Below are 14,342 nucleotides of genomic sequence, written 5' to 3'. Positions count from 1 at the left end.
TTTGCTGTTTAATCCCAGTTGTGACTTCTTTAGGCCCCCTGAGGAGACGTTCTTCCCATTTAGTGGATGAAACTCTGAGACTTAAATGGGGAAGTGACCTGTCGGACACTGAAAACTCCGTCAACAGTGAAGCTGGTGATGGAATTCAGGAGCTTCTTATTCTTTATGCACTAAAATTTTTTAATTGAGGTAAAATATTTAATAATGTAATAAGGTGCATGCTAAGTCAGTTCAGTTGTGTCCAGCTCTTTGTGATGCTATGGACTGTAGCCCACCAGGCTCCTCTGTCCATGGGATTCTCCAGGCAAGAATACTGGAGTGGCTTGCCATGCCCTCCTCCAGGGAATGTTCCTGACCCAACAATTGAACCCACGTTTCTTATGTCTCCTGCATTGGCAGGTGGGTTCCTTACCACCAGCGCTACCTGGGAAGCCCAATAATGTAATAAGGTGCATAAAGCTGTATTGTACAGTGCAAATCTCAGTGAATTTTTATGTATGTGTGCTCTCCATAGCCACCACCTAGAACGGGATACAGCATATTTCCAACACTCAGTGAAACTCCCTCATCCCCGTTTCCCAGACAATATCTTTACCTCCCCCCACGATAAACATTATTCTGACCTCTATCACCATCATTTGGTTTTGCCTGTTTCTGGACTTTCTATAAATGGAATTGTACAGTGTGTGTGAGAGAGTCACCCATGTTGTTCTGCATGTAGCAGTAGTCAGTTCAGTTTTTACTGCTGTGTAGTTTATTTATCTGTGGTCCTTTGGAGTTATTTTGAGTTTTGAACCATTATAAATAAATTTATGACTGTTGTCATATGTCTTGTTTGATGGAAGTGTTTTGGATATATTCCTAGGAGTGGAATTACTGGATAATGGGATATAGTTAGTGTATATCAGCAGTTACTGCCAAACAGTTTTCCAAAATGGTTATATCAGCTCGGTGCCCTGATTCTTAGTGTTTAGATTCTGTGTTCTTTTCAAGAAGTGTTGCCACTGCATCACGCCGGGGCAGAGTGCAATGGGGGAGGATTGAGCTAGGCTAGACAGCGTGTTTGTGGTCCCCAACACCAGGCATAGACATTTGGCCTCTGTCCTGGAGGCCAGGCAAGTCCTCTGGGATTCAGAGAACATCTTGTGATGATGTGTGACAGTCTCTGAATCCCTGTGTCCGTTCACTGGCTCATGAGCTGCTCACACCTGAGTGTCGTGAGGGAAGCCCTGTCAGTGATGTGCAGAGATGAAACAGTGGAGATGTGAGCTCCTGGGTGGGAAGTGACTCAGCTGCAGAAGTGGCTAGAGTTGGGCTGGACCAGACGCAGAGCAAATGGAGAAGGTGTGAGTGTGGGCAAACCACAGGGAGGATCATCAGGATCACCAGAACCTGGACTTACAGGAAGAAGCCAAGTCCGAGAATGCACAACTGCAGGCCCAGATGGTGCCTTTGGAAGGAGGAGCAGAATCCTGCGAGGTAGGCAGTAGATTTTAGATTTGATGGGTGTTATGTTTTTATACTCATCCATTTGCAAATGAGAGCTTCCCTAGTAGTGCTAGTGGTAAAGAACCTGCCTGCCAATGCAAGAGACAGGAGACATGGATTCGATCCCTGGGTCAAGAAGTTCCCCTGGAGCAGAGCATGGCAACCCACTCCAGTCTTCTTGCCTGGAGAATCCCATGGACAGAGGAGCCTGGTGGGCTACAGTCCATAGGGTTGCAAAGAGTCAGACATGACTGAGGCGACTTGCACGCATGCTGCTGCTAATAAAAGGGATTGAAAGTGACTGGTGATAATATATGAAACAATAGACACTATGAGGGCATTTACACTCGAGTTTAGTCGGCCATGCTTTTGTGCCTAGCCCCTCCCAGCCAGGTGGTGATGCTGGCGCAGGTCACCGAGCCTGTGACATAGTCCTCTTCTTATGGTCATGGAAAGCCTTCCGTGAGTGGAGACAAGGGGAGGTACCCTCTGCAAGAAGTCCAAGTGTCTCAGAGAGCCTGCCTGGGGGGCAAGGTGGGTCCCGGAAGGTGTCCTGTGGAGGAGGGATACTGAGACCCCGAGGAGGAGTAGGACTTGCCTGGACTGGTGGGGGAAGGATGTTTCTAGGGAGGGAATAGCGGATCCTCTCCCCTCCCCCAGATCCTGGTGATTTCTTCCTTCTGCTTGTTCAGGCCAAAAGTCACTCTAGACTGTTTTCTCTGTCCTCTGTGTCCCATCTGTGGGAAGACATCGAGAATCCGAGCAGCTTCCACACTTTCACTGACTTTTGCCTCTAGGTGGCCACTATCAGGTCTTGTTAGGGGACTTCAAGAACCTTCTGCAAGTCCATAAGTCTGCTTCTGTCTTGTAAATACATTCATTTGGGCTTCCCTGGTGGCTCAGTGGTAAAGAACCTATTTGCCAATGCAGATGTGGGTTTGATCCCTTGGTCTGGAAGAGGAAATGGCAACCCACTCCAGTATTCTTGCCTGGGAAACCGCATGGACAGAGGAGCAGGTTGCAGTCCATGGTCTCTGTCCATGGGATTCCAAGAGTCAGACAGGACTTAGCAACTAAACAGCAACAATCATTTTTTTTCTTTCGGTTTCCACATATAAATGGCATCATAATGATATTTGTCTTTCTCTATCTGACAATTCAATTAGTATGATAATCTTTAGATCCATCCTTGGTGCTGAAAATGACATTATTTCACTCTTTTTTATGGCCAAGTAATATTCCATTGTCTCTATGTACCACATCTGCTTTATCCATCCAAGTGTGGATGGACATTTAGGTTGCTTCCATGTCTTGGCTATTATTAATAGTGCTGCTATGAACATAGGGGTGCATGTATCTTTTGTAATTATGGTTTCCTTTGGATATACACCTAGGAGGGGGATTTCTGGATCATATGGCAGCTCTATTTTTAGTTTTTAAAAACCTCCATACTGTTTTCCACAGTAGCTGCATCAATTTATGTTTCTACCAACAGTGTAGGAGGGTTCCCTTTTCTCCACACCCTGTCCAGCATTTATTGTTTGTAGACTTTTGATGCTGGCCATTCTGACTGGTGTGAGATGATCTAGTGCACTTTCTAAAGTCATAAAATAGAAATAATTTAAAGTAAGTGACAGCTTTGAACATAGCTAATCACAGTTATTTCCTGGGATAATCACGATTACTTTTCCTTTGGCATTTATTGTGAATGTGATTTTTGGAAGCCAGTTTCCCTTTTCTAGTGTTAGCTTCTGCTAGACCAGCTTGGGTTCTCTGTGGACTTATATGGCAGCAGAGGGGTGCAATTTACGGCGCAGTGACCAGTGGAGGGAGCCCAGCCTGGGTCTCTAACTTTCTTGTGGACTCCTGAAGGCCAGCATGCAGTAGTGTAACTAATAATAGCCAATCCTTTTGGACACATGCCAGGCGCCAGGCACGGTGCTAAATGCTTTGTGTGGATTATCTCATTTAATCCTCAGAAGACCTTGTCATGTTTAGACTATTATTAGGCCTGTTTCTGCAGATTAGGAAATGGAAGCTTAGAAAGGCTAAGTTATTTGAAGGTCAGGCAGCTAGAAATGGCAGAGTTGAGGTACAAACTCAGTTTCCTCCTAATCTCTATGTAATAATATCTTGACACATCTTTATCACTGCATCAGGATTGCATCAGTATGCTATTTTAAAGCATATAAGGTATTAAGTGCTTGCTTTTCACTGAAGTTTTGGTTTTATATAGCAAGCTGCTGCTGCTGCTAAGTCACTTCAGTCGTGTCCGACTCTGTGCGACCCCATAGACGGCAGCCCACCAGGCTCCCCCGTCCCCGGGATTCTCCAGGCAAGAACACTGGAGTGAGTTGCCATTTCCTTCTGCAAGGCATGAAAGGAAAAGTGAAAGTGAAATCGCTCAGTCATGTCCAACTCTGTGCGACCCCATAGACGCAGCCCACCAGGCTCCCCCGTCCCTGGGATTCTCCAGGCAAGAGTACTGGAGTTGGGTGCCATTGCCTTCTCCCTTATACAGCAAGAAGTAAGTCAATAACTAAGTAATAGAGCAAATAAATTAATAAAAATGTAAACGTTAATTAAAATAAAGTATTTTAAAAGAACGAAGCCTGGTGTTAGAGAGCGGGTCGGGTCGGGTAACTCCGGGCGCCATCCTAGCAGACCTGTCGGCTGACTCCACAGTGTGCTGTCAGGGTGGTGTCTGAGCTGGTCCCGCCGTCCTGCTGAAGAAGGTGGCACAGACTGGGAGCCCTGGCACTACCTGCACTTGGTCTCCGCCAGGAAGCAGGTGACCTTTTCCAGTGTCACTAGAATGAATTCTTGGCAAATCCTCTCAGCACGTTTCTGGCTGTTAGTCCCAAGATCTGCAGCAAATTGATGGGAAGGTCTTGCCATTGACCGTCCCAGAGACTCAGGGCTGCTCCCCATGACTCCTGGGCCCTCGTCTCCTCCAAGTTCCTGTTGCTGCCCAGGAGGGGTGCACTGTGATTAGCGCTGACCTCTGCTGGTGTAGGATAAAAAGTGTGTCCAAAGAGCTTTCAAAATAACAAGCTTGTTGAAATAGTGTTTCCATTTAAAACTGAGTCTTATAGAAATGGCTAACTTGGAAAACGAACTGTAGGGCCGTAGAAATGTAAACGTATATTGTGAGCTACGGCTTCCCTGGTGGCTCAGTGATAAAGAATCCACCTGCCAATGCAGGAGACAGGGGTTCAGTCCCTGGGTTGGGATGATCCCCTGGAGAAGGAAAGGGCTACCCACTCCAGTATTCTGGCCTGGAGAACTCCATGGACAGAGGAGCCTGGAGGGCTACCCTGGGGTCGCAAAGAGTCGGACACAACTGAGCGACTAAACAACAGGAAAAGAGCATCTTTAAAGAATTTTCCTTTAAATTTTGGGGCTTCCCAGGTGGTGCTAGTGGTAAAGAATCCGCCTGCCCATGCAGGAGATATAAGAGGCCCAGCTTCAATCTCTGGGTTGGGAAGATGCCCTAGAGTAGGAAATGGTAACTCACTCTAATATTCTTGCTTGAAAACGTCCATGGACAGAGGAGCCTTTGGGGCTACAGTCCATGGGGACAAAGAGTCGGACATGACTGAGCGACTTAGCGCACATTGTGATCTAGGCCAGAGCCCCTGGAACATCCTCTCATGGCGCACGTAGTAAAGGATGTGTGTGTGCTGAGTTGCTTCAGTCGTGTATGACTTTGTGCAACCCTGTGGACTGTAGCCCGCCAGGCTCCTCTGTCCGTAGGATTCTCTGGGCAAGAATACTGGAGTGGGTTGCCATTTCCTCCTCCAGCGGATCTTTCCAATGCAGGAATTGAACCCGTGTCTCTTACGTCTCCTGAATCGGCAGGCAGGTTCTTTACCACTCAGCCACCTGGGAAGCCCCAATAGTAAAGGGTAGTATTTGCATTTCACACCGGGGGTCAGCAGGTGGCACTCATGGAGGTAGCTGCCTGGGGTCTCCAGGGCCCCAGAGCCCATCTACTACCCAGGGGCAGAGGGGACCAAGGTCCCTCCCACCTGTTAAGGACCAACAAGAGGGGAGCTCTGATGGATATATTTTTAACCCCAGTCCTTGCATTTCTGAAAAGAATAGCTTTATGGGAAACTTTCCCGCTCTTAAGGTGTTTGATTATGAGGGTAAGTTCTTAGTTAATGGGATTCCAATTTCTGCAGCTTATTTTCTTTGAAAAAAAAATGTCTCGCAGTGATCAGTGTTTATGCCTTCTCTTAGGAGACTTAATGTCTTTGAAGAAATAATAGGAGCCATACTCTGAACAGAAGTGGATCTCTGCTCATCTGTAGCATGACAGAGTTTGAGCATCACTTCGGTGACTTTAGTAACTGTGAGTAAGTCTCTCTTGATGGACAGTGTCTAAGGAAACATTCTCAAAATCAACACTTGGGCGCTGATCTTTTTCAACTGGTTATACAGAATTCATCAAAATTAGCAGGTTTTCTCCTAAGTGATCATCATGGTGTTAAAAATAATTCGTGTGAGGTATGGGCTTCCCAGGTGGTGCAGTGATAAAGAACCTTCCTGCCAGTGCAGGAGATGCAAGAGATGCAGATTCGATCCCTGGGTCGGGAAGATCCCTTGGAGTAGGAAATGACAACCCCCTCCGGTATTCTTGCCTGGAGAATCCCATGGACAGAGGAGCCTGGTGGGTTACAGTCCACGGGGTCACAAAAGGTCAGACACAGCTGACTCAACACGCACAGTATGAGGCATCGTCCTGTGTGATGATCATAATGATGATCATCATATAAATACATGGCCTGTAATCTCTGAGACTTAGAAGAATGAAAGCTAAGGGGGCTGTATGTTCAATAAAAAGACAGAAGATACTTAAAAAACATCGACCTAGAGATGAAGAGTGCTGACCTAGAAACAAGTGACCTTTCTATTATGTCACTGAGGAGACCATTGGCTGGGGGTGGAGCCAGGGACACGGGGTTGTCTATTTTGAGCCGCATGGTTCTTTATTTCTCTCATCCTTTTGGGTTTCCAGCCGAGACGATCCAACAAAGATTAGAAGCCCTGGAGAAGGAGAGAAGCAGCCTGCACTTTCAGCTTCCTTCGCGACAGCCTGCCCTCAGCGGCCTCCTGGCCCACCTGGGGGCCCAGGCCCGGGCTTCCCTGCGCCAGGCAGCTCAGCGGTAAGTGGTCCCCTGGGGTCCTCTTCCCTTCTCCCTACTCCCGAGTGGGGAAGAACCTGGAGGAGCCGAGCCCAGGAGACCCTCCCTTCTGTTGGTTGGGAGGGGCTGGGAGGTGGAGTGGGGTTCCTTCCAGAAGGAGAGACCTGTGTGGGTCACACGCCCCGAGAAGCCCTTCTGATCAGCGGCAGGAGGGCCCCTTAACCCGCACGGGCCCGGCTGGGCGCTCAGCTCCCCGGAGAAGCCCACCGCCTGAACAGGTGGCTGGATTTCCTCTGGTCAAGGGCGGTGTGTCTGCTGTCACCTGTAAGACCACAGGCGGGCCCCTCTGACCGAGGGATGAAATACATCCTCCTCCCGAGTCCACCTCCAGGGCATCTTCTGCTGTTTCCTCCATCCAAGGGTCTCCCGGGACCAGGACTAGATGGAGCGCAGTTGCTATTTCCAGTTCAGTGGATCTCAGTCCTGGCTGCCCACTTGAGTCACCTGGGGAGTTTTAAAATGTCCAGCCTCTACCCTGGAGCAGCTAAGTCAGGCTGTCTGGGGCTGGGACCCAGGTGTTGGCCCGTTGGCGTGTCTGTAAGCAGTTGCTCTCCTCTGTCTGTTGGTGACCTCCCTCTTCGGGTTTTAAAGACTTGGGAGGAAGGGGCGGTGAGGACTGTGGTCAGCCGAGTGGCAGCACAGGCCAGCTTCTGCTTGGGTACAGACGTGGCCGCAGCACTTGCGTTTTATTTCCAGCTCCCACTTGGCTCTGGCAGTCACAAGCCTGCGCGGCCTAGTTCTCCCGTGCGGTCGATCTGAGCGGCTCCCTGCAGCCTGTCTGGCAGCGAGGCTGGTTATTTTCTCGCTTGCTTGTCCTGCAGTTTTGCAGGAAGCATAGAGCAGTGTGCATGGTCCCTGGTAGCTGCTTCCTTATACATGTTTGTTGAGTGAACTTCTACCTCTTAAGGAACCGGTGAACCTCACCTCCTGTTTTTATTTTTATTTTCATCTGTCGTTGAGGTATCAGCTCCTTTCCTGTCCCTTTCTCACATGGGACTGTCCCAACTTGACTCTCTACTTAATTCTTTCTTTCTTTTGATCTTTAGGATTATTTCTCCACCCCAGTTGTGGGTCATTTGTAGCAGCTGCCAATGTATTGTGTTTCTATTCATTTAAAAAACACTTGTGTGAGAATTACTAAGTGCTTGAAGAAGTAACTCCGTTTTTTAACTTCCTTTGTGATAAAATGAATGCAGCATAAAATTTACCATTTCAACCATTTGTAAGTATACAGCTTAGTGGCATTAAGTACGTTCACATTGTTCACATTCACCATCCATCTCCAGAACTTCGTCATCTTCTCAAACTGAAACCCTGTCCTCATTAAACACTAACACCCTATCCCCTTACACTGTTGGTAGGAATGTAAATTGGTGCAGCCACTGTGGAAAATAGTGTGGAGGCTCCTTAAAAAACTAAAACTGGAGCTAAGCTAATTGCAGGTAAGATCTTGCAATCCCAGTCCTGGGCATAGATATGAAGAAAACTCTAATTCAAAAAGATACAAGCACCCAGTTCATAGCAGCACTGCTTACAATGGCCAGGACAGGCAGGCAACCTACGTGTCCATCAGCAGATGAGTGGGTAGAGAAGCTGTGGTGTATATATACAATGAAATACTGCTCAGCCATAAAAAGGAATGAAATAATGTCATTTGCAGCAACATAAATGGACCTAGAGATTATCATACTAAGTGAAGTCAGTCAGATAAAGGCAGAGAATGACAATATCATATAGTATCACTTTTATGTGGAATCTAATATATGATACAAATGAACTTATTTCCAAAACAGAAATAGACTTACAGGCTTCAGAGACAAACTTATGGTTATTAAAGGGGAAGGTGGGGAGAGGGATAAATTAGGAGTTTGGGATTAGCAGATACACACCACTATATATAAAATAAACAACAAGGCCCTACTGTATAGCACAGGGAACTGTATTCAATATCTTATGATGAACTATGATGGGAAAGAATATGAAAAAGAATGTATCTCTATCTATATATGTCTGAATCACTTTGCCGTGCACCAGATACTAACATAGCGTTGTAAATAAACTGTACTTCAGTGAAAAAAACTCTCTATCTCCACTGTCCCCTCTCCCCCAGCCCCGGGCAACCACCATTCTGCTCTCTGTCTCTGTGCATTTGACAAGTCTGGGCACCTCACATAAGCGGAATCTTGTGGTATTTGTCCTTTTGCGATCGCTTACTTCACTTAGCCAAGATTCATGTACGTTGTGGCAGGTGTCAGAGCTTCCTTCCTTTTGAAACTTGAATCATGTTCCATGGTATCATGTACCGTATTTTGCCTATCTGTTCATCTTTTGATGAACAGGAAGTAATTTACCAAACCCTGAAGACAAGTCTAGGGGGCAGTAGAGTTTGTCTACTGCTGTCTGTGTGGAGACCTGCATCATCATCTGCATCGGGGTCTGCATTCAGAGTTGAGGAAACCAAGGGCAGGAGGGCTGTGGGGACTTGGGTCAGACCCCAGCACGTGTGTGCACACCCTGGGCACAAACCTGGCATTTGGCTTGAGTCCCAGTTGGGAGCTCGCTCGCTGTGGGTTCTAAGGCAGAACTGGCCCCTGCTCTCCAGTGATCATCTCTTTATCCGCACGTGATGTGGATGGGGAGTGTTGCTTGGTTATGGTCTTGGAATCTAAAATATGCTACCGACACAGAAACAGACTCACAGACTTAGAAGACAAACTTATGGTTATTAAAGGGGAAGGTGGGGAGAGGGATAAATTAGGAGTCTGGGATTAGCAGAAACACACCACTATATATAAAATAGGTAAACAACAGTGTCCTAATATATAGCACAGGGAATTATATTAGATATCTTGTAATGAACTATAATGGAAAAGAACATGAAAAAGAATACACACACATATATATAAATATATATCTGAATCACTTTGCTCTACACCAGAAACTAACAGCAGCCAAAGCACTTTGCTGTATACCAGAAACAAACTTTGTAAATAAACTGTACTTCAATTTTAAAAAACTCCCTAACTCCATTGTCCCCTGTGAGTGTCTCATGGGGCACTGCGAACTAAAAGGCAATGTCCTACATTCTCAGGTTATATCACCTGCCATTTCTCATATTTAATTGTTTGTGACCCATAAAGATAGCATCTTCATGTCACTCAACACACATATGTCCTTTGCAAACAGATATTATTCACCATTTGTGAAGCCCGTAGAAACCGTTGGCGTACCTTGCTAACGCTGTTGCCTTTGCTCACACGGACGACCTGGACGCCGTGCTTTTAGTTCCTGTTCACGTTTTGAGCCCTCTGGGATTCGATTTCTGTCTCTAGCGCTCCCGCCTGGCAAGGAGGAGGTTCACAGTACCTTGAAGAACCTTGGATTGGAGTTCAGGAAACCTGAGTTTGATCCTGTCTTTTCCACTAACAAGCTCCATGTGACCTAATGTGGTTTCCTACCTTCTCCGCACTTCACTCCTCTCATCAGAAAAGGGGGGAGGGGTTAACCAGATCACTGTTTCCCAAACTTCAGTTATTTAAATATTACCCTGGCTTTTCTTGTGCTAAATCCACCTGTCCTATTGTTAGAAAATAATGACTCAAAACCAACTCCTTTCTTATCTTTTTCTATTGCATGTTAACAAACTTAGATAGTCATTAATAATTTAAGGAAGCATCTCTCAATGTGCTGACTGCACATTCAGCCTATGACGTTTGTCATCAGCAGGGTTATCTGGACCTGGCAGATTTTCTCTGAACCAGGGACTTTGACTGCAGTGCTCACAGAGGCCACCAGGGGGATGTGGTGTCTGGCCGGAGCTTGCGCTGCCGCAGCCCCGCAGCTCTCTGAGCCCAGGGGGAAGCAGAATGCTTTCCACTGATGGTGTTTTTCCTGAGAAATAAAACAGTGGTATTGACATGGCAAAATTTCAATACTGATTAGTAACACAAATAAGTGCCTCTTCACCTTGGTGAGATCAAGGATTTCCTAGAGGAGCTGATGAAAACGATGGCCACATATGTACAAACGTATGGACGATTGCATACAGACAGTTACATGCAGATCTTCTCAGCTTATTCATTTCCTCTCTGGGAGGAGGAGCTTTGGGTGTCTAGTTAACAAAATTTGGTTTAGAATAAGATCTGAGGAAATGTAAACACCCAAGTACAACTAGCTACTTCATATCTTAATTTTTCTTTTTAATTCAACTTTTTTTTGGGGGGGGGGGCCTTTTTATTCTTTTATTTATTTATTTTTCCATTTATTTTTATTAGTTGGAGGCTAATTACTTTACATCATTGCAGTAGTTTTTGTCATACATTGAAATGAATTAGCCATGGATTTACATGTATTCCCCATCCCAGTCCCCCCTCCCACCTCCCTCTCTACCTGATCCCTCTGGGTCTTCCCAGTGCACCAGGCCCGAGCACTTGTCTCATGCACCCAACCTGGGCTGGTGATCTGTTTCACCCTAGATAATATACATGTTTCAATGCTGTTCTCTTGAAACATCCCACCCTCGCCTTCTAGGTATGTTTAATTCTCTGAGCTTTTCATCCTGAGGCACACTCTGTTTCCAGCTCCTTCCAGCATCCCAGAGAATGTTAGCCGTCACCACAGGGGTTGACTGGGCTCCTCTAAAGCAGATAGGGTACTCAGATGGTTTAGCATCTGTCTCTCTCTGTCTTTGGTTCCGCACCGCTCCGTAATATAACTGGTTCCCTGGGGTGTCTCTGCTCAGCGGGGGTACAAAGGCATCATGGTCTGACCATTCTCTGGTCTGCTGTGCTCTGTTGAACACATCTTTCCCATTTCTCTGTGGCATCTTAGGCAGATAATAACAGATGTCCGGTGCGTTTTCAGTCACTGAGGCTCATCCTGTCAGTCCAGTTTGAAATGCCGGTTGTGTGTCCAATTCAAATCTTTCCTTGTCCGGTGTTTGGAACCCTCCCTTTGTGGGCCGTCGCTGCTCCTCTGGCCAACACAGCCTCTCATGTTCGCTCTTGGGGTACTCAGGCGTGGGGTCCCCAGAGGCCACTGCAGCGCCTCCCTGATCTTCACGTGAACACAACCTCTCCACTCCATGCGGGCAGTCGCTGCTTTTTACCTGTCACCAGCCTCTTCCTGTGAGTCCCCTTGCCCAGTGGGCACACTGGTTGGGCAGATCCCTTTTGTCATGTCCACTTGATTCCTGGGAAGCTCACATATATTGTCACGCTGAATGGTGGTGTTGCAGCGGCTGGGTTGGGGGTACGGGGGTGGTTCCTGATGCTCTGCCTGCCACCGTTCTCCCGTTCCTTCATCCCTGTTTGACGGGCAGCCCCTGATCTATTGTAGCCCCCTGTAGCTGCTGTAGCACCCCACGGACCCAGTTATATTACAGAGCAGCGCGGAACCAAAGACAGAGAGATGCCATCCCTGCTCACAAAGTCGGTGTGTGGGCAGGCCTTGCAGCAGAGACGTGACCCCCGAGGCCAGTCCCTCGGCCACGCCCGCCGTTCCCTCTGCAGCTCTGGACGCCTTCGTGCCCACTGACCACTCTGCACCTCAGCACCCAGCAGGCTTCTCTGTCTGGGGCTGTCTCTGAAGCGTGTGAGGAAGGGGCGTGAGTAGTGCTCCTGAAGGCAGCCCTTAGCCCCGGGGTGGGAGCTGGCGGCTTAATGCCCTTGCTGCCCCACCTCCAGGGGGATGGCTCTGAGGAGCATTCCACACAATTTTTTCCAGAAGGTTCCTAGTTGGTTGGTGCTCCAGGTGCCTGGGTGGTGATCAGCTCACTCACTGTTCATTGCCTTTTCCTCCTTCTCACTCCTTCACTCTCATTTCTTGAGAACTGCTTCTCCTAAAACCAGCCAAACTCAGCTCCTCGTCTGGGACTTGGCTCTGAAGAGGAGGAGATGCAGATGGAGGTTCACGCAGGAGATGCAGACGTCGGCCTCCGTCGCGGGGCGCTCCCAGCTGGGGGAGAGGGTTTGGTGGAGAGGCTTTTCTTTCATCTGGTTTGAGTGGGAGCGTTTGCTCCCTCCCATGTGGGGCTGGAGGTGGGACTGGGGAGCATCCCTCCTGAAGGCTGTGTGTCCTACGTGGCCAGCAGGTGTGCGTGTGTGTGGGGTGGTGGTGTGGAGGGTGTGATGCTGAGAAGCCTGGGGTGGGCACGTCCCCTCGTATTCCTTCAGCTTTTGCTTCTAATTCTGGAGCAACCAGCAACTTCCTCCTCAGTGTCCGCTCACGGCAACGGTAGGAAGAGAACAGAAAGCCATCTGTTCTTGCTGTATCTTTCATCTAGTCCAAAGAAAGTTGTATTTTCCTTTCTCCTAAGACAGGGGTTTGGCCTACTGTGTGCATATGACTGATAATTTTCTCATTAATACTTTGCATTTCTCTGACTGCGTCCTGTGTGTTTCCCCACTGGACCTCCACCAATGCGTACATAAAAACTGGTCATATTTACAACTTCAACTGTGTTTGTGTGTAAAATGTCCTTTATCAAAGACCTTTTACCAATAAATAACTTAAAACACAAGTAAACAAAATACAACAGAGGTTTAAAAGCAAAGATATGCGGAGGTTTTCCAGTGTGGCTTATCAAGGCCCAATATTTCCTGCTCACATCTCTTCTTTCTGATGGGAACAGAAGAGATGAATGTTGTGTAGCTTATGGTGCTTCTGGACTGAGTCCTTTTTCTTCTGACCAGGTCTCCCTCTCTTCCCTTTGAAAAATGATTCTTTATTTCCACTTAACGGTCATGTTGGGGCCATAGAATTCAGTGACCATCAGCTCTAGATTCACAGTCTGGAATGGAGATATATGGCTAGAGGCTAGGAAATAACTCACATAGACACATTCTACCTGAGATATAAAACGAGGTGGCATAAAATGATCACTCTTCCCAACACGCCAGGAGACATTTCAGAACCCTAATCACAGCTTGAGCCAAATGAGGACTAGCATGGCCTGTCCCCTCCCAGAGGACCCACCTCCAACCCCTCGTCATCATGAGAAGATAAGGGAGGAAGGAAGAGGAGGAAGGCTGGTTGACGGGAATCACAGAAGACTTCCTGAAATTTGTTTTAAAATCAGTGGATTATAAATAAAAGCTTCCAAATAAAGGCCTTCCATCCTCTTGGCTCCAATTTATCTGCAGTCTGTCTGAAGCCTGTTTTATTGGACTTGGTTACTCTAAACCCGAGTAGATGTCCATGTGCCCTCCTGCAAGGCTGTCATCTCTATGTTTAGAAACCAATAATGCCCTCTTCCCTAAGGTGTGTGGGTTTTACTACACTCTCCTTACTTTCAGACCCCAATCAGATACGTAAGGCAGAACCGTAAAGCTACCTGCATCATCTCTGACAATTTTACAATGTTTGATTGTGCCATCAGAGTGGCCTCTATCATTTATGACATTGTTTGTTGGCTGAGGAAGCTATTTCCAGATTTAAAGCACACTTCAGTGACTAGCCCAAACAACTTCCTTATCACCATCTTCCCAGCAAGGGAGAGATGGAAACACATATGTCAGATGACATAAATTTGATAGAATAGTGACAGATACAAGCAGCAGTTGGCAAAAGTGTTCAGAAGGTCTTACTCAAGTCTTGTTTTCGGAAGTGGTCGTTGGAGCTGAGGTTTTCCCCACTGTGGAAATG

General features: G+C 47.2%; 1 protein-coding gene across 2 annotated transcripts in view; it reads left to right on the top strand.

The window, feature by feature from the left end:
• Nucleotides 1-14,342, top strand: part of DISC1 (DISC1 scaffold protein) — a 389,098-nt gene that overhangs the window by 121,314 nt on the left and 253,442 nt on the right. For both annotated transcript variants that reach the window (XM_070471094.1, XM_070471092.1), the window contains exon 4: nucleotides 6,512-6,659. In XM_070471094.1, the coding sequence (XP_070327195.1) occupies nucleotides 6,512-6,659 (148 nt within the window). The remainder of the gene's footprint in view (nucleotides 1-6,511; nucleotides 6,660-14,342) is intronic.

Source organism: Odocoileus virginianus, chromosome 7 (assembly GCF_023699985.2).
Source record: "Odocoileus virginianus isolate 20LAN1187 ecotype Illinois chromosome 7, Ovbor_1.2, whole genome shotgun sequence".
NCBI lineage: Eukaryota > Metazoa > Chordata > Mammalia > Artiodactyla > Cervidae > Odocoileus > Odocoileus virginianus.
Note: the sequence above shows the minus strand (reverse complement) of the source record. Positions and strands in the feature narration are given on the sequence as shown.